Here is a 21712-nt window from a genome sequence, read left to right on the forward strand (position 1 = left end):
TGCACTACTAAATGTAAGTGAATATCAGTTTCATAGCATTAATAAATGTTTTTGCAAATTTCTCTTTCCATATATAATAATGTATACAAGCAGAAATATATGCAGATGCATCATTTTGAACTCAAAGTTTTTCTGCAGTGGAAAATGGAAGTGACTAGTTACTACCAGGATCATGTTTATATTTTAATAATTGTAAAGGGTTTTTTTCATTTTCAGCAGAATAAAAAGTTTCTGAAAATTTCTGCTTCCATACAAAATACATACATAAAAATATATGCAGATATATTATTTTAAAATTTTGTGCTCTTAACTGGAAAATGTAAGTAGCTATTAGTCTCATGTTTATATTTTATGAATGTGTTTTTTTTTTTGTTTCATTTACAGCATAAATAATATATATATTTTTTAAATGCTTAAAAACATTTTTAAATACTTAGATTTTTTATTAAAAATTAAGAAGTCACATGCAATAATTAAATCGATTAATAAAAGATCAGACACTGGTTTACTGCAAGCAGAATTTTAAAAAATCAAAAACTTTTTCCATAAATAAAAGACAAAGTTGGCCACCTGTCAGGTGCTGTATGAACTCCCTTTCCAACAAACTGGAACAGAACCATTGCCCAGGTTAATACATCACACCATAAAAATGGTGAAAAATGGACAATGGGTTGCCAAAACCCAGTTTTGAAGAGCAGTGGTGAGCTACTCCTGGGTAGATATCCTCAGACTCTGTAATCAATTGGAATAATCCTTCACAATCCCAAAAGATCAAAGATCACACCTGCTAATGGTTTCTTATGGGTATTTTTGGGAGGGAACAATGCTGTTGTTTCCAGTTTTTGATTGGATTTTTCTTTCAAGGTCACAGTGATGAATCATGTCACACCACTAATAACAATCCTAGAAATAAATCTGTGCTGGCAGTGTTTAAATTTTAGGTAAAATGGCTAAAAAATTAAATAAAATTGTGCAAACAAATAAAGAAGTGAACTGAAATTAACTGAGAGATTCAAAAATGGGATATAGTGATAAAACTGGCAGGAGATTGCAGGACAGAAGTACAAACTGTTTGTGAAATAAAACAAAAAATAGTTAGGAAATATACATATTACATTACATTTCAGGTGCATTCATTTTTTTTCCTTATATTAATATGTTTTAAAATTCTAATTATTTTTATGTAGCATTTTAAATCAATGCATTATGAAATTTTGTGAGAACCCTGCAAATACATAGGAGAGCACTCTCTGATAACATGTGGTGGCTGCATGCTTTTTTTTTTTTTTTTTTTTTCAATTTTATTGGACAGCGATTTAGAAGATGGGCATTATCCCCACATAGTTTGTTAAAGCAAGGCTATACATGTATTACGGACAGACACATGCTATAAACAGTAACTGGTTGCTTTGTTATATTTCTCTCTGTACATTAAAAGTTTTCCTCCTAGTGATATTTATTCAAGTCAATGGGAGAAGAGGGTGAGGCAATACATCACTACAAATGCAATTAATTATTGACAACTGCCTCCATAACCCTCATCAACCTCGTGCACATGGTTCCCTGTCTAACATTTTATGTTCCATTGTAACTTTTTTTTTTTTTTTCTTGTATATTAATGAATATTGTATAGTATTTGTAAATAATTTAGCATATTTTAAATATTTGTATAGTTTGTAAATATTTCAGTGAAATATTTTAGTCCTACCCTTTGGGATGCAACAATATTCCTCATGCAGTATGAAACCCGAAGCAAAAGGCCTTTACCTAAGTGACCTATATAAACATGGGTAAATAATTACATAGGTCATTTCCTAATCAGTGCGTAACGACAGGTGTGTCTTTTATGTAGAAAAGCATGCGCAGGGGAGGGTAAGCAAAGTGAACAGGGGCAAAGCCCCTAGTATTTTATTAAAATAAACAAACAAACAAAAAAAAAGTTGGATTATCTATGTTTTTACAATTATTTATGATTTCCTCACCCTTAAGTTTTGATAACTGAAAGTTTATTGAATACAAAATTTACCATTTTTAGAAGAGACTTAAAGAAAATAATACTTAACTGGTTTCTATAACCCCTTCTGCCTGATGGTATAAAAATGGTTGTGGATCCAGACAGAAGTCTGAGCCAGCCTTGAAAAAAAAAAAAAAAAAAAAAAAATTAATGCCATTATAATTAAAGTAATTATCAAGATTCATATAGTTGATATACATAAGAAATAACTTAAAAACAATGATCTCATTATTCTTAATGACCTTAGGCCTTTGACATTAAGAATAGGCAAATATGCTCTGAGGATTTACTTCACAGGTATGAGGTGATGTCAACAAAGCCACAAGTTAGGGCAGAAATTGAAAGTGTGTGGAATTTTTCTCGGGTAAGATGGGGAGGAAATACATGATGCCAGCCTTTATCAAACAGTTTGACCCTGGAGAGACTATATACAGCTCATGGGTAAAACTTTTCTCAGCATTATCTGTGAATATTTGTACATTAACAGACATAAAAATATATGTTAGTTAATGTGCAAATTGTCATGAAATTTTTTTGGTGCATGCTGTCATCCCTTATCTGTTTCCAACTTATTACCTGCAGCCCCTCACTTTTGGATATAATGCAATCAAAAAGACAAGCAGTTTTCTTTGCAAGGCAAGCAGGTGCACAGAGTATACTAACAATGATCAATAAAACCTTGCTAGGGAAAAGGATGTCTGTATTTTATTAATAAATGCTTTATTTGGTTTGCATTGTCATCTGGAGAATATAAAACAAACAGGAGACACCTAATGGGGAAAAAAACAGCGTGCGTACCTTGTACATACAAACAACAAATGCAACAATACTTGTATTGTGGCATTTGTTGAATGCAACAATACAAGTACTTGTATTGTTGTGATCTGCAGTTTCATTACATTCCATTGTTAGGTGCTGCGATAGATGTTTTCACATCAATAATTTTCTGATTAGTGAAAGGGACTGAATTGCCACACTGCTATAGCTGAGTGTTCAACGATGCCTCAGTCAAATGCAGAGCGCTGTCAAGAGTATAGAGCAAGCCACCCTAAGAAAATAAAGACGGAGATAGCAATAAGTGCGCGAAAACGAAAAAGACTATCGAAATTGCATAAAAGACAAACAGAAATCAAGCATTGGATTTAGCAGTGCCTTCAACTAGCAATGCCACTCCATCTAATAATGATGTACCTGAAATGAGTATTAATTATGTACAACAGAACATTTCTCCAATTGCAGAGCAGATGAGTTTAAATGATCAAGCTCCATTTCCTTCAGCTGACTACTATTTACATAAGAATGCACATTGAGGGTTTGAAAGGATATTTATGAAAAATGATTTCTGTTCTGTATGCTACACTTGCGATCATCTATGGTTTGAAAACGACACAGAAACCAGCTGCTAAAGATACACCATTGGTACGCATTGTATTTCCCGACGTTGACATCAACGGGATCCTTGTGCTAATAGCTGTAGAGGATCACTTAAGAATGACACCATTCCAGTGCCATCTAAGTTGAATGGCTTTGTCTACCCAGAAATTCCATCGCATCTACCAAAGTTGGATTTAGTGACAGAGAGGCTCATTTCTCCTTACTTACCATTCATGCAGATAAGGCACCTGAGACACACATATGGACAATATGGCATTCTGGGACAAGTGATCATTGTCCATCGCTTGCCAAGGGAGACTGACGACGACAATCACTGTATAAACATGCATATAAAATGAAAGAAAATAAACAAGTTCAGATATTTGATCAGGCTAGTAAGAAAGCGAGTGGTTAACGTGTGGCTTCAATACTTGGTCAACATGTCTCTCTATCAATTGTGTCAAATCATGATAGATCAGTCATTCTTTGACAACAGTCACATGGAAAACAATTTGGCTCAAGACATAAGTGAAGCGGTTCTGATCAAGGAAAGTCTCATCTTCCAACAGCAGACATTGTTGTGGAGAGACAAAAATATCTTATCGTCACTCCACAACAACGTTTGTCGCCCCAGGAGAAACCAACATACCACAGAGCTTACTGTTTGATGAGCACACAGAGGAACTATCCTTTCCCAGCATTTATCTTGGACAATTCAGAATGTTCAGAGAGAATTTGTGTGACTCTGTTTGTGATGGCAACGAGCAAACTCAGACGTTCTGATGTTACTTCATATCATCTCCTTGCAAGCAACTGAATGATTAGAATTAGATCAAATGTTTCCTGCAAGAAACATTCAATCTAACTCTAAAAGTCCATCAATAATCCATCAATTTCAACTATAAGATCGGACACCTCAATAGATGCTGTTTCCCACACATTTAGATACATTGCAATTGCAAGTATATGTCTCTTACTTTAGTTATCATAAATCCATTGTATCTTGTCTTCCAGCTGAAATTATGGAAATTTGTGAATGTTCAATAAAATGTTTACAATACAAAAGTTCTTTCATTTCATAATCAATATATACAAATCAAAATACAGGTTATTGTATTTTGATTTGTATATAAGCTGGAACATGGTAGTATCATGGGTAAGGTCCTTAGATGAATTGTGGGGTCAGAGGGGAGCAGAGAGTTGTGATTAATGTTCATTCTTCAGACTGGAATAGTGTTAGAAGTAGGTTCCCTAAAAAATCAGTGCTGTGGCTGCTGTTTCTGATTTTCTTAGAGGATACTGATGAAGGGATAGTGTGTGATACCAAGATCAGTAGAGTGGTTAATTACCAGTTCCAAGCAGCACTCCTCCAGGATGACTTGGACAGGCTTCAAGAAATGGTCAGAAAAATTGCAGCTAAGCAAAATTTTATACATTGAAAATAACAACCCCAACATAACTAATAAAAGACAAAAGAGGAAAGAGGTGAATTAAAGGGGGGGGGGGAGAGAGAGAGAGAGAGAGAGAGAGAGAGAGATATTTAGGGGTACAATCCAGGCAGGTAAGTTCTCCATGCAAAGTAGACAGGCAACAAGGAGAACCTATCATAGTGTCTTATTGATGATGTACTGAACATTTTCTTGTAGAAACAAGGAGTTCATAATCCCACTATATAACACAATGATGAGACTGCACTTGGAAAACTGTTTCCATGTATGAAGACTGCATCTTAAAAAAAAACATAAGACACTGAGCTTCTCAAAGGTGCCCAAAGACAGCAATGTAGCTAGTGAGATAGGCAAGTGGTCATGATTTTATGTTTATGCATGATGGAAGATGGAGAGGGCAGTCAAGGATAATTGACTCACTGTAAACAGAGTGTGGCAGCCAAGGCACAATGGAGAACCTTCCTATGAGAGTAGATACATATGAGTGGGTATGTCCAATTCAAGCTCTAGCAGTTGTTATTTGCTCTTGTCTTTTGAATGAGTACAGAATTTCCAGCATCATAATTCTTGTTTAATTTGAAGAAGCTTATTGTTGGCTTGTTCCTGCTGTATCTTTTACCAAATTACTTTTTCTTTTTGCTTGAAGAATTCTGAGCACATATTGTAGAGTACTCTAAATGTTGCATCAATAGGGTGTGCAACTGTCTTAGCTGCTTGAACAGCATACTCATTTCCAGTGATTCTTACATGTCCAGGAAAAAAAAAAAAAAAAAAAGGAAACAAGCAAATCCTGATAATAGGTGGTTTCCTCAAGTTTTTACTAATACCCTTGTATTTTTATTTTTTTTAAGCAAAGGTGCAAAGCACTTTTTGGGTCTTACAGGTAGTCACCTGTAAGACCCAAAAAGCGCTTGTGAATTTGTGCATGTTATAGTTGTTGTTGTTGTTATTTGGTTTTTAGGAGCATTAGCAACTAAGGCCATATTGCTCTGGGAATATGCGGTGGTCATTCCCTGACCTTTCTGCATCCTCCGTATTTGGTGGTGACTGGCTTGAACCCCGGTCTAATCAAGAAGCGTGTGCTTTGCACCGCTGCTCCTTCCCACCTGGCTACGGAGGCACCACATGTTATAGTGCAGAACTGAAAAAGATGAGCCATACCTATGGATATTTGTATGGTGTACATGTCAGCAGTGCATACATTACATTCAATCAGAAGTTGTAATATGATTTGATTTGGAATGACTGTAGCTGCAGCAACTTTTTGGAACAGTTTTGGAACTATCTCAATATATTTAAGTAGAATATGCAGAAATTGATGAACAAAAGTTAGTGAGGTTCGGGGGGTGGGGGGGCAGTTACATTTTGTTCAATCCTGTTTGGTCTTCATGGTGGTCTCTTATCTCCAATTCCTCCTGTCAATACTACATTTGAGAGCCTTTGTTGTTTCAACCAATTCATCTGACATTTTTAGTTATTGAATTGATTACACATGCAAATAGATACACTGAGGACTAAGCCTTGAGGAACCCCTCCTTTTGAAAGCGCCAATAACCAGAAATTCGATAGCATTAGCTTTGTATAGTATAGTGCATAATATAATATTGTCAATTAATCAGTAAATCTATTAATCTTGTTAAACTTCATTGTCAATTAAATTGTACTTTTAACTATATATATAACGACTTAGAGTACAAACGTAACAAATAATTAATACATAACTTGATACGGAAGTTATATAAAGGGAACTCATAGATAACATTCGATACTGAAAAATAAATCTAGCGTTAAAACTGAGTTAGGTTAGTTAGTTAGTTAGTTATTTGGTTTTTAGGAGCATTAGCAACTAAGGCCATATTGCTCGGGGATATGCGGTGGTCATTCCCTGACCTTTCCGCATCCTCCATATTTGGTGGTGACGGGCTCGAACCCCGGTCTAATCAAGAAGCGTGTGCTACGCACTGCTGCTCCTTCCCACCTGGCTACGGAGGCACCACTGAGTTAGGATAAAAGTTTAAGGTTTTAATTTTGTTCTGAAATTGTAATTTTATTGACATTAAATCGAAATCATGACTCAAACCAGAGCAGCAAAGCAAAAGGCTCAAGTTAATGGGAGTGCTGTGGCTCAGGGGAGAACTGAGGGGGACAGTTGCCCTCTGAATCACAGCCTTTTAAGATGCACTGTTTGCTTGATGTTTGCGGAGCATTCGGGTACGGGACATGATACTGCCATGGGGGATGTCTTTGTGTGTGCACGATGCAAGGAGTGCAAGGAAATTAGGCGACAACTCAGCGTTGTTATGAACCTATATGAGACCTTGAAGGACAGGGTGGATGCCCTCGAAGGAAATAAATTGAGGGGCCCATCAAGCTCTCAGCTGCCCACATCAATGCCAGAGATTGCACTTGGTCATCTTGCACCACAGAGGCAGCCCCCACCAAGGCAGAATGCGCTGGTCCCACAGGAACTAGTAGTTGTTGGTGACTCTATTGTCAGGAAAATGGGGAACATGCTTTGTAAAAAGGATAGGTGGAACAGGACCAGGGTGTTGTCTGCCAGGGGCAAAGGTTGATGACGTAGAGCGGATATCATCTTTTAAGGGCACAAAAGGTGATATAGTTGTACACGTTGGCACTAATGATATTAAGAGTAGGAGACCAGCGGAATTACTTAACAAGTACAGGTCACTGTTGAAAAAAAGCCGTGAAGTAGGGTTGAATTTGAAAGTGTCTGCAATTCTGCCCAGACACGATAGGAGGGAGTATATGATGAGAGCCTTGTCAATCAATTCGGCCCTGGAAAGATTGTGCAAGGCTGAAGGGGTAGAAATTTTTTTTCAGCCTGGACTGTACTTGTTAACAGGAGAGATTGCTTCTACAGGGATGGGATACACTTAAATAGAAAGGGTGCAAGAATATTTGCTGATGCTATCGAGGCAGTGTTAGGTGGGTCGGAAAACTGCTAGCTTGGGGGGAGACAAAGACAAATAGATTAACAGTAGCCACTGGCAGAGGTGAAAGAGATTCTTGCACTGCTTCTATTGCAATGAGCAGAAGCCTCAAAAACAATATGCAGGATATTTCAGAGACTGCTAGAAGTCATTGCGGTACAAGTAAACACATGGGTTGTGTTAGGGTAGCTAAGAATAGAAACAGGTGCATGTATTCTTGCATGTACACCAATGCTAGGAGTTTAGTAAATAAATTTGATGAATTTGAGGTTTTGCTCAAAACATCAAAGGCAGATATTGTTGGGATATCAGAGACATGGTGTCACACAGATATAAGGAATGCAGAACTGGAATTTGGGGAGTACAACGTCTACAGAAAGGATAGACAGGATAGGAAGGAAGGAGGGGTTATGCTATTAGTTAAAAAACACAAAATCGAAGGAAGTGAAGCCAGTCGACATGGATGGACAGGGCAGTGTCGAGTCAGTTTGGTGTGAAATAAGCATGGGTAAATCAAAATTGAGAGTAGGAGTGTGCTATAGGCCTAACGACTCTGATGAGTATAATAAGATATTGAACAGCGAAATAGAGTGGGCCAGTAAATCAGAGAGTCTTATAATGGGGGATTTTAATTTCCCAGATATTGACTGGAATTTGTGGGTTGGTCACTCACACACTAGCAAGGCTTTTGTGGATTTATTAGATGATTGTTTTCTACACCAGCATGTTCGGGAGGTAACTAGAGGGAGTAATACTCTTGATCTGATTATTAGTAGTAATTCTTCATGCATTAAGAATCTGCAGATAAAGGAACCACTAGGTGGCAGTGATCACAGTGTGCTGAAGTGGGATTTACTCAAGGAGGTAACTACCATCAGAGGTAAAGGGAAGGGTTTTTGCTTTCGTAAAGGCGACTATGATGGGCTGAGACAGTATTTAAATTCTATACAGTGGGACCAACTGATGATGTTACCAACAGCAAATTCAAAATGGGAAGCATTCAAGGAACTAATCTTGGAAGCTACCAGGCTTTACATACCAACCAAGAAATATTGTTCAAGGTTCAGGCCTAAATGGTTGTCAGATGAACTAATGAGACATATGGCAGAGAAGAAAAATGCATGGGATACATACAAATTAATGGGTGACATGGAAGCCTATGATAGATATAAGTTGGTCTGTAACCAAGTCACAAAGGAGATTAGGCAGGCAAAGGCAGACTACGAAAAATCCTTGGCAAAGGATGCAAAGAAAAACAGAAAAGAGTTCTATACCTATTTAAACTGAAGAAGGAAAGGGATGAATCAGATTGGTCCACTGGATGTTGATGGTTCAACAGTTGAGGATCCTGCTCAGGTGGCTAACAATCTAAACGAGTATTTTGCATCTAATTCACACATGAGGAGTTATTCAGGAAGGGGAATGCCACAGATGAAGTAAACATTAGCAGTGAGCTAGCTGATTTTCTAATAACTGAGAGGAAAGTGTGGAAGAAATTGTTGAGGATAAACATAAAAAAGGAACACGGGGTGGATGGAATCTATCCAGTTATATTAAAGGAGGCAGCAAAGGAAGTAAGCAAACCCCTAGCCATAATTATGAGAGCTTCTTTGGACTCAGGGGAGGTACCCGTAAACTGGAGATGTGCAAATGTAACCTCAATTCACAAAGGAGGATCAAAGGCTGACACAAGTAATTATAGACCTGTTAGTTTAACTTCGGTTCCAGGAAAATTAATGGAGGCACTGGTTAAAGAAGCACTCCAGGATCATCTGGACAAGAATTCAGTTATAGCTGTCAGACACAGCATGGTTTTGTTAAGGGCAGGTCTTGTCTGACCAATTTGATTGGATACTATGATGTAGTCACAAAAGAACTGGATGCAGGGAATAACTTTGATATTATATATTTGGATCTTAGAAAGGCTTTTGATACTGTTGCACATGGAAGACTGCTGCACAAATTGGAGCAGTGTGGCATTGGAGGCAAATTGCTGCTATGGATAAAGGGAGGGTTGAGTGGCAGAAGACAGAGAGTGGTAATCAATGGACACTGCTCAACGTGGACTAATGTTATTAGTGGAGTTCCTCAGGGTTGAGTGTTGGGTCCATTGTTGTTTTCTGTATTTATTAATGATATAGATGATGGTATATCAAGCTTAATGTCCAAGTTTGCAGACGATACAAAGGTTGGCAGGGTTGTTAAGGACACTACTGATGCTATGCTGCTGCAACAGGATCTGGAAAGGTTGAGCAGATGGGCTGAGAGGTGGCAAATGAAGTTTAACATTGACAAATGTAAAGTACTACATATGGGAAACAGTAACCCCAGATCAACGTATCAACTCTGTGGTACTATGCTGACAGTGGTAGAGAATGAAAAGGACCTGGGGGTAATTGTGCAGGCAGATATGAAGTTCTCTGAGCAGTGCAGACGAGCTGCAAGAGTAACTCATGGTGTCTTGTCAATGATATACAGGAATTTTTCTAGCACGGATAGGGATGTGATTATTCCTTTGTATAAGGCATTGGTCAGGCCACACCTTGAGTACTGTATACAGGTCAGGTCTGGAGACCTCATTTCAAGAAGGATGTAGAGCTGCTGGAACAAGTACAGAGGAGGGCAACAAGATTAGTGAATGGAACAAAGGGTTGCTCTTACGAAGAAAGGCTTAAGTTTTGCAAATTACAGAGTCTGGAGACTAGGCATCGGCGAGGTGATCTGATAGAGGTGTATAAGGCTTTGAATGGCTTGAGCATGCTCAATGCCGATGAGATTCTTCCTCTTGCTCAGAATAATCACCTGAGAGGGCATAAATTCAAATTGAGGAAGGACGGATGTCGGATAGATGTGTGGAAATTTGCCTTTAGCCAGCAGGCAGTTGGCTTGTGGAATAGACTTCCATCACTTGTTGCTGAAGTTGATAGCCTAAACAAATTTAAATCTCATCTGGACAGGTATTTCGAACGGAGGGGTGAAATGGGAGTAGTGGTTGTGCTTTTTTCTTTTTGCTTTTTTTTTTTTTTTGGCTGATGCTGAATAAGCTTGCTTTCTTGCATCATATGCCTCTACTAATGCTAATGCTAACCCAGGAAGTTTAATACAGATTTTAGGAGGCATTTTCTTATTCTAAGATCACTTCAGTGTTGGAGTATGATATCAGGTTGTGTCGAAGCAAACCATGACCAGGTGTTTGTTTCTGAGGAAAGCATTTATCATATCACTTTCTTGCATACTCTGCTGCTGCTGTGACTAAATAAATAAGTCCACACAATATAAAATTATAAACTGGTATTTTAATATAGCTATAATTTAAAATCGTAAAAGCAATAAAGATAAATAAAAAATATACAATTCCAATAACAGCAATAAGATAAAAGAAATAATAAAACTATTACTACTCCAGAGCTTTCTAAAGCCTAAGCTTTCTTCATCAACACACAAACTATTATTGCAAACACACATTAAATGTGCTACAAGAATACACGACGCAGTATTGCAATGACAACATGTGACTCTTGTTATGATCCAACTACCATACCTACCACCAGGTGTATACCAACCTCTAGAAGGCTGCCAACACACATCCAGCCTGGAAACAGCCTCAACAGCAAGATATGTATAAACCAATTTTATTCATGCTTCATAACCTCTCTGTTGTCACAATATGAAGGTTTTCAAGCCACTCCCCCTAAGTCATAAATCATATATGCACTGTCAACAATCATAACATCCTCAGGGCATATCCAGTGATCTTCCTCCCACTCATGCACTGCAATAACTAAATGATCAAAACTGGCCTCCCTTATGGTATCCCTATATTCCTTCACCCTATCACTAATGCGATGTCTTATCTCACTGACATACATGCCTTACAATCCAAGCACTAGACTATAGATAATTTCACTGCTAAATTCTTCTGGATCTGAAATCTTAATCTGTGAGACCACCGTGCAAAACTTGCTATCAGGAAGCTGTACACACAGTGAAAATTATATTAACTGTAAGATCCTAGAAACATGTTCCATTACATTCCACAGGATGTTGGCAGAAGGGTACATGTGTCATAGTGAGAGGTGTGACAGTAACACTAGAATCACTAATATTTCCTCTACTCCTTTGGTCAGCATACTGTTCCACAACTGCCTTCAGGAAGCCATACTGGAAATTAATGATGTCACATCTTTGAGTGTGTAGCTTTTCAGAACACTTGCAAGACGAACTGGAATGTTAGATTAGGCTGCAGCTAAAATGGTCTTCTTTCAAACTTGCTTTAGTATCTGCTTAGCAAGAGGAACGGGAGTGAATATTGGTTGGTACCTACCAGAAGTTATCAGAAAGATTGAAACTGTCAAAAGAGTATACATACAGTATATGCTTTTGACAGCTTCAATCTTTCTGACTAGGGGCTAAAGGAGGTGTTATAAAAGTAACACCTCCTTTAGCCCCTCAGAAGAGAGTCGAGTTGTCAGGGCATGGACTCCATAAGATGCTGAAAGCATTCCACAGGATGTTGGCCCATGCAAACTTGATGAGATTCCTACCCCAAACAGTTCATTCCACCTCACCTCATGAAAGTCACACTCATGGTACTGGTGCCATTCTTAATGGTCCATGCCTCCAATGCATACAGAGGACTTGACACCAATACACTTCCACCATTAGCCTTCAGTTTACATTTTGCATGACTGATCCATGCTATTGTTGCCATAACCCAATCCTGCAATCAGCACAGAACATTTTTGTTCTGCATTGATGACTGGACCAGAATTCAGACCAGGAAACTATTCTTTCACTTCTCAAATGTCCAGTGTTCCTGCACCATCTTTCCACAGAGCTACTTAATTTTATATATATACAGTAAACCCCCGCTATTCGCGGTATCTGTATTCGCGGTCGCTGATTTAACATAAAATGAAACAAAAAAAAAAAATGTGAATTTTAAAGCGACGTGAACATTTTTCGCCATAAAAAAAAAAAAGCATGGGCGTGGCTAAAATTATCTTCCCCAGTCAAAACAGCGCTCAGTGGGTGAGGGGAGAGGGGTGATAAAATCGCGAGCGTGGATGTTTCTCGCTAATCCGTATTCAGTATATGTTATGCGCTTGTCATGGAAGGTCATGCTTTTAATCTATATGCTTATAAATTGAATAAATTTATCCATTTATAAATTTATATGCTTACAAAAGTGATAAATCTACCGTTTTGCAATGTAAAACACACTTTTTCGAGTGTGTTAACAGAAGAAAGTGACTTTATTGTGGACAAGTTCTTTCTAACGTGTATTCGTAGCCATAAAAATATGGCTACGAATGAGAGCCATAACTCAGTATTCGCGGCATTTCTCAGGAACATAACCCCCACGAATAGCGGGGGTTAACACTGTATAAAAAAAAAAAAAAAAATGAAAACTGTTGAAGTGGTCTGCGGTCTGCTTCTGTGTAACAAGACTGATGATTCTGATGCACTGTGCATTCTAATGTACCCCTGTGTGAAACATTTTTGTGCCACGCTGCAATACCAATTGTGGGCCATCTGTTAAATTGCAGTGTTTTTTTTTCTACTTTCCATCAGCTTGTTACATCAACAAGCTGTCTCCAGCAACAGGACTCCTATTGGCTGGAGGGCTGGTTGTTGGAACATTCTTGGTACACGCTAGACTCATACACACTGTTGTGAGTGAACACTCCAGCAAGGCTGCAGCACCCATAATACATGCACTTGCATCTGGCACCAAATGCATGCAAACCAGGAAGCTGTACACAATTTCAGCCTATATAACTCAAAAGTCAGTTGTGCTGCTACAGTGGCCTGTTCTCTTGCTGAACTGCATATATATTATTCCTGTGTATCTGACTACATACTTTATATAGCCTGGTCTCACCCAGCACCACATCTGATCAAGTAGTTTATTTCTTAGAAAATGGCCTAATGAATTGGCCACACATTATATAATACAGCATAAACAAGAAAGCAAATAAAGATCTAAGCAATTTTTATGCTTTACAAAATAAACAAGCAGAGTCAATAAAAACTTAATGACTAATTGACTTAAACTTTGCTATTTCTATTAAATGAATTAGAAACTTACCACACATATACCAATATACAGGCATACCAGAGCCCAACAGATTACCACTGACAAAAGTCCAAGAACAGAAAAGCTGGGAAAAAGATAAAATTAGAATTAGTATCAGAATGGAGATAAATGCAAGGAAGCAAATCTTATATAACATCTGACATAAAAAAGTAAGTTGTCTCATTAATTTTATATTCATCTACTAACAAATATTACTTAACCCAACTTCAAATCTATAAAAGCTCTATGACTCTACAAGACGAGGTATGGTTACTCATTCTGATAGCTGATTACTCTGGCTATGAGAGGAATTCAAAATTTTTTGTCAAACATATAGCTCCTGTAATCCTAGACTGACGAAATTCAGAAGGCATGTGTTAAGACTTCTCTATGCAGTCACCACCCACAGTTATTAATTTTTCCCATCTGTTTCAACTTGAAAATCTCCTCACAGAAGTCTGCATTTCACTCATTAAATCATTCAGTCACTGCCTGTTTTAGATGTTCATCATCCACAAATGAAGATGCTGTTTCAATTTTCCAAACAACTAAAAGTCAGATAGGGCCATATCAGTTGAATAAGTTGGGTGGCAAAGACTCGACCCCCAGTTTGGCCACTGCTGTTCCTGTCAGTTCACATTTGTGAGGTGAGGCATTCTCACCCAGCAACAGCACTCCTCAAGACAACATTCCTCATCACTACTGCTTGATGTTTTCTCGTAATTTGGTTAATATAACTACAGAGTACCTCTCTGTCACAGTTATACCCTTTACAAGGAAATCAATGAGTGGTACTTCAGAATAATCCCAGAAGACTGTCAACAGAATCTTCCCAGCTGAGGCTCACGCTCTGAATTTTTTTTTTCTGGAATGGGTGACTCAGTGTTTTTCCACTGCATGGCAGCAACTTTAGATTCTAGATCAACGTAGTAAACCCAACATTTATCATTAGTAACAATTCAGGCAAAAAAACTCTAAAACTCTTCTTTATTCAGAGTGGCATATTCCAAAAGAGACCAGCAGGACACCTTTGTCATGCATAACTGCTCATGTGGGATGGCATGTACTGATGCAGGGCTAATCCTTACTTTAATTTTTTTTTTTTTTTTTTAATGAAAATTCTAAACACTAGAGGTATTAGAACCTATAGTCTATAGTACAGTGCTGGGGTCGGAGGTTGAGAAGATGAAAGAAGATATAGGTCGACCATCACAAAGCCGGCCACAGGTGATCCGGTTCCACTGTTAATTCTGACATAATTTCCGCAAACGTAATTTCAAATTTCCCAGGTCGGTGCACCGACCTGTCGCTACTGTTTTGGTGGCGTTGGTTGCAGCATCAGCCGTTGGTGTGAACTTGTAAACACTGGCAAGCCATTCCCACTTGTTTTTCTGCATTTATTATTATAATCTGCTCACATTTAACCCCAGCCATGGTTCGAATGCATAAAGGGAGTGCCTCTCGTGGTGTAAAGCACACACACTGTACATTGCCCATAACATAAAGTTGAACTTCTGAAAAAACTCGACAGCGGTGTCTGTGAGAAGTTTAACTCTGCTTAATTGTAAATTCCAGCAATTTCTCTCAGTTCCTCTTATTTTAATAATTTTCTTTTAGCCATTCCTTTTCAGATTTTTTTTTTTTTTTTTTTTTTTTACAACACACTTGTACAAACTTGCAGAAAAACACAACACAATATGGTGGATAATACAGCACACTGACGAACTTGTTTTCACAAAATCTTTAACAATACTGACAATTTATTGCGACATTCGAGAGTCTATTTTATCACAATTAGTTTTATGCAGTGCTCGCCGCGCATGCAATAAACTAATCACAAACGACCTTCATATGTATGCCATAATAGTATCACATGTATGTGGCCGATATAGCTTCTCAAGATTTAACCTACTGGGCCACGTCAGCCATGTATATACAACATAAAAAAATACTTTTTTTTTTTTTTTTTTTTTTGATATTTTAAGAGAAAAAATAACAACACTGACATTACAATATTTATTTTAGAATTACTAATCAAATTATTTGCTAAATATTTTTCGGCCGATGGGGAATTTTTTTCTTAAACTAGCTTGGCAGACAAGGTGTTAAAGGTAAGATGAGGTGGTTAGCTGTTGGGTAAGCTGTACGTGCTAAAATAACCACCGGTGATCCAGCAAACTCACTAATCTGGCACCCTACAGGTCCAAACATTGCCGGATTAGTGACAGTCAACCTGTATTTGTTGACATTAAACTTGAACTTCTGTAGACTGTAATTTTCAGAAAACGTATGAAGGAAGGTTGTTCCAGAAAATGCCAGTTGAATGAATAAACAAGGAAGATGAAAAGTTCGTTCTGTGAGTTTGAAGTTGGACAGTAAATGGATGTTCGCTGGCGGCAGCAAGTGTTCGGACTGTTTTGAAAGAGAGGGCGGGAATTATAGAAGGCAATTCAGAAGAACAATGCCCATGGAAGTATCTGTAGAAAAAGCATGCAGCAGAAACAGTACATTCATAAGACAGTGAGTGGAGGGACTCTGTTAGAGACGAGTCATTAATTAACCTAACTGCCCCCCCCCCCTTCTGAATGGAATCTAGAAGGCTCGGAGAGGCTTTGAGGGCACTGCCCCAGATGTGGGAACAATATTCCATGGTAGGGCAGATTTGCGATTTGTACACAGCAATTTGAACAGCTGTTTGGAAGAAAATTAATGCCAAGAACGAAAGAGAAAACTAAGTTTTTTAGATGAAGAGGAAGCAATATTTGTAATGTGCTTGTGCCAAGAGAGATTAGAAGTCAGGGTAATCCTCAAAAAAGATATATAATTTTTCCTAGAAATCAGAGTGTCACCAAAGATAAGCATAGGAGCAGAAGAATCCTTTTTGCGAGATATATGACAAGACTGAGTTTTAGAAGGATTGAAATCAACTAAGTTGTCTTTGCCCCACTGGAGAATGGCATTTAAGGAATTGGTAGTAGATATTCGAGAAGTTGAAGCTGATTGAGCAAGGCAAGGTTTCTCAAAATGGAAAGTGGAATGCAATGTGCTATCATCGGCAAAACAATGGATAGGATTTCCAGTCAGTGAAAGAAGGTCATTAATATACAAGAGGAAAAGAATGGGGGAAGGAACTGAACCTTGGAGGACACCGGCATTGGTGGAAAGGTTAGAAGACAGAGAGCCATCTAACATCACCCTCAGTGAGCGATCAGAGAAAAAACTGGATAATCAATTACAAAAAACAGTTGACAAACCATAAGATGGAAGGTTTCTAGGTTGTTTAAGAGTTGGTGGTTAATTGATTTCTCTATTACTTTAGAAAGAGTAGAAGTAATTGCAATGGGACGATAATTGGATGGGAGGGATTTTTCACCCTCTTTAGGAACCGGCTGGATATTTCCAGCAGCAGGAAAAATGCCTTTGGAATAAGAAAGCGAAAAAAGGTGGCAAAGAACAGAAGTTCAGGAGCACAGGTTTTGAGAACAAATGGAGAAATACCATCAGGACCTGGAGTGTTCTTAGTATCAAGATTGGTCAAAAAATCCTTCTGACATCTTTTTGATGGAAGATCACAGGAGGCATTGAATGGAGCGTGTTGGGAGGTGTTTTACCAAGATCATAAATACATGAGTTGGCAAAAACATAGGATGCTAGCAGGTCAGCTTTATCCTTGGCTGAAGTGACAACAGAACCATCTGGTTTTGACAGAGGTGGGAGCGGAGATGGGCAAATGTTGCAGCCAATAGCTTTGGCAAGACCAGAATGCTCTGCTACCATTAGAGCAAGAAGCAAGTTTTCTCATCTTAGCCTGTTCGAAATCTAGTTTAGACTGATTAATAACTGCTTTACAATTGTTGCGAGCTTTGGTGTAGGCAGAAAATGAAACTTAAGAATGGAAAACAAGCCAATTACGACATGCAACATTTTTCTCTTGAACAGCCTTAGCACATTTATTGGAAAAGCTAGGTTTAGATAAAGAATGAGATTTTAAAGTGGGTGTAGAATAAACGATTCCATTCCTACAAGAATAATTTTACTGACACATTCTGAGTAAATGTTGATATCAGAAGTTTTGAAACAGTAATTCGACCAAGGAAAAGAAATCTCGCGGTTCATCCCATTTTGCGTTCTTATAATGCCAAACAACACGAGGTTGGGAATAGCCATGAGATAAAGGCTCCATTGGAGAAGAGACAATCACCAAGTTGTAAACTGAGATGCCTAAAGGACCACTCACTTTGACTATGTACTTAGAAGGGTTGTTTGTGAGAAAAAGATCAAGCATGTTGGCCGTATGGTTAGGATTCTCTAGTATTCTTGTAGTAAATGAACAATCTGTGCAAGGTCATTATTAATTGCAAAAGCCTCAGCATCTCGGCCAGCTGAGTCGGTGTGACTAGAAAACCGAAGCCAGATGGAGATCTGAACATTAAAATTGCCAAGTAAAATTACCTCACTGTTAGGAAAGTTGGAATGGAGAAAGTCAAAGAGCTCCAAGTGATTAGTGAACTTGGGAGAACGGTAGAGACAACAGATGAATTTAACAGAATGAGGTAGAGAGATTTTAAGCCAGAGAAGATCGAAAAGAGGAGATTCCAAATTACCAAGTCTCTGACAGGGAATATCGGAACAGACATATGCACAAGTGCCACCTTTGAGGCGAAAGGAATCATTAGCATTAGTAGAGGCATATGATGCAAGAAAGCAAGCGTATGCAGCATCAGCCAAAAAAAAAAAAAAAAAAAAAAAAAAAACCCTTCTACTTCACCCCTCCGTTCGTTCAAAATACCTGTCCAGCTGAGCCTTAAATTTCTTTAGGCTATCAACTTCCACAACAAGGGATGGAAGTCTGTTCGGCCAACCAACTACCCACTGGCTAAAGGCAAATTTCTGCACATCTATCCTACATCATTTGAATTTATGTCCTCTCGTGCAATTATTCTGAGCAAGAGACGGTATCCCATCAGCACTGAGCATGCTCAAACCATTCAAGGCTTTGTACACCTCTATTAGATCACCTCACCGGTGCCTAGTCTCCAGACACTGTAATTTGCAAAACTTAAGCCTTTCTTCGTAAGAGTACCCCTCCGTTCCATTCACTAATCTTGTTGCCCTTCTCTGTACTCGTTCCAGCAGCTCTACATCATTCTTGAAATGAGGTCTCCAGACCTGTATACAGTACTCAAGGTGTGGCCTGACCACTGCCTTATACAAGGGAATAATCACCTTCTTATCCCTGCTAGAAAAATTCCTGTATATCATTGACAAGACACCATGAGCTACTCTTGCAGCCCGTCTGCACTGCTCAGAGAACTTCATAACTGCCTGCACAATTACCCCTAGGTCCTTTTCATTCTCTACCACTGTCAGTATAGTAACACAGAGTTGATACATTGCTCTGGGATTGCTGTTTCCCTTATGTAGTACTTTACATTTGTCAATGTTAAACTTCATTTGCCACCTCTAGGCCCATCTGCTCAACCTTTCCAGATCCTGTTGCAGCAGCATAGTGTCAGTGGTGTCCTTAACAACCCTGCCAACCTTTGTATCATCTGCAAACTTGGACATTAAACTTGATATACCATCATCAATATTATTTATAAATACAGAAAACAATAATGGACCCAACACTGAACCCTGTGGGACTCCACTAATAACATTAGTCGCGATGAGCAGTGTCCATTGATTACCGCTCTCTGTCTTCTCCCCCTGAACCACCCCTTTATCCATAGCAGCAATTTGCCTCCAATGCCACACTGCTCCAATTTGTGCAGCAGTCTTCCATGTGCAAAAGTATCAAAAGCCTTTCTAAGATCCAAGTATATAATATCAAAGTTATTCCCTGCATCCAGTTCTTTTGTGACTGCATCATAGTATCCAATCAAATTGGTCAGGCCAGACTTGCCCTTAACAAAACCATGCTGTATTTGAGCTATAACTGAATTCTTGTCAAGATGATCCTGCAGTGTTTCTTTAACCAGTTCTTCCATTAATTTTCCTGGAACAGAAGTTAAACTCACAGGTCTATAATTACTTATGTCAGCCTTTGATCCTCCTTTGTGAATTGGGGTTACATTTGCACATCTCCAGTCTTTGGGTACCTCCCCTGAGTCGAAGGAAGGTCTCATAATTATGGCTAACGGATTGCTTACTTCCTTTGCTGCCTCCTTTAATATAACTGGACAGATCCCATCCACCCCAGGTGTCTTTCTTGTATTTATCTTCAACAATTTCTCCTCCACTTTACTCTGAATTATTACAAGATCATCTAGCTCACTGCCAGTGTTTACTTCATCTATGGCATTCCCCTTCCTGAATAACTCCTCATGTGTGAATGTAGAGGCAAAATATTGATTTAGTTTGTTAGCTACCTGAGCAGGATCATGAACAGTTGAACCATCGATATCAAGTGGACCAATCTGATTCATCCCATTCCTTCTAGAGTTTACATAAGTAAAGAACTCCTTGCTGTTTTTCTTTGCATCCCTTGCCAAAGATTTCTCGTAATCTGCCTTCACCTGTCTAATCTCCTTTGTAACTTGGTTACAGATCAACCCAGTGGTTCCTGTATCTGCAGATTCTTAATGCATGAAGAATCACTACTGATAATCAAATCAAGAGTACTGCTCCCTCTATATCTATCATAGGCTTCTGTGTCACATGTTAATTTATATGTATCTCATTTTTCTTCTCTGCCATATGTCTCATTAGTTCATCTGATATCCATTTAAGCCTGAACCTTGAACAATATTTCTTAGTTGGTATGTAAAGCCTAGTAGCTTCCAAGATAAGTTCTTTGAATGCCTCCCATTTTGAGTTTGCTGTTGGTAACATCATCAGTTGGTCCCACTGTATAGAATTTAAATACTGTCTCAGACTATCGTAGTTGCCTTTACGAAAGCAATAACCCTTCCCTTTACCCCTAATGGTAGTTACCTCCTTGACTAAATCCCACTTCAGCACACTGTGATCACTGCCACCCAGTGGTTCCTGTATCTGCAGATTCTTAATGCATGAAGAATCACTACTGATAATCAAATCAAGAGTACTGCTCCCTCTAGTTGCCTCCCGAACATGCTGATTTAGAAAACAATCATCCAATAAATCCATAAAAGCCTTGCTAGTGTGTGAGTGACCAACCCACAAATTCCAGTCAATATCTGGGAAATTAAAATCCCCCATTATAAGACTCTCTGATTTACTGGCCCACTCTATTTCCCTGTACACTTTCTTATTATACTCATCAGAGTCATTAGGCTTAAAGCACACTCCTACTCTCAATTTTGATCTCCCAATGCTTATGTCACACCAAACTGACCCGACACTGCCCTGCCCATCGATGTCGGCTGGCTTCACTTCCTTCGATTTGATGTTTTTTTAACTAATAGTATAACCCCTCCTCCCTTCCTATCCTGTCTATCCTTTCTGTAGACGTTGTACTCCCCAAATTCCAGTTCTGCATTCCTTATATCTGTGTGACACCACGTCTCTGATATCCCAATAATATCCGCCTTTGATGCTTTGAGCAATACCTCAAATTCATCAAATTCATTTACCAAACTCCTAGCATTGGTGTACATAAGTATATATGCACCTGTTCTTTTTCTTAGCTATCCTAACACAACCCATGTGTTTACTTGTACCCCAAATGACTCCCAGCAGTCTCTGAAATATCCTGCATCTTATTAGCATTAGCATTAGCATTAGCATTAGTAGAGGCATTTGATGCAAGAAAGCAAGCTTATGCAGCATCAGCCAAAAAAAAAAAAAAAAAAAATTCCAAGCTGCTTATTTTCCAAGCTGCTGCTCATTCCAATAGAAGCAGGGCAAGAATCACTTTCACCTC

At 38.5% G+C, this 21712-nt stretch overlaps 1 protein-coding gene across 9 annotated transcripts in view; it reads right to left on the reverse strand.

Moving 5' to 3' along the window:
* LOC150076391 (protein tweety-like) overlaps positions 1 to 21712 on the reverse strand; it is a 291082-nt gene that overhangs the window by 144886 nt on the left and 124484 nt on the right. For all 9 annotated transcript variants that reach the window (XR_016547803.1, XR_016547802.1, XM_090387163.1 and 6 more), the window contains exons 7-8: positions 13879 to 13951; positions 2064 to 2133 (exon numbers count right to left, since the gene is read on the reverse strand). Coding sequence is in view for 7 of the 9 variants with exons in the window: in XM_090387163.1 (XP_090243289.1) it covers positions 2064 to 2133; positions 13879 to 13951 (143 nt within the window). In the remaining 2 variants the exon portion in view is untranslated. The remainder of the gene's footprint in view (positions 1 to 2063; positions 2134 to 13878; positions 13952 to 21712) is intronic.

Source organism: Mastigoproctus giganteus, chromosome 13 (assembly GCF_048544385.1).
Source record: "Mastigoproctus giganteus isolate SK-2022 chromosome 13, ASM4854438v1, whole genome shotgun sequence".
In the NCBI taxonomy this organism is placed as follows: Eukaryota; Metazoa; Arthropoda; class Arachnida; order Uropygi; family Thelyphonidae; genus Mastigoproctus; species Mastigoproctus giganteus.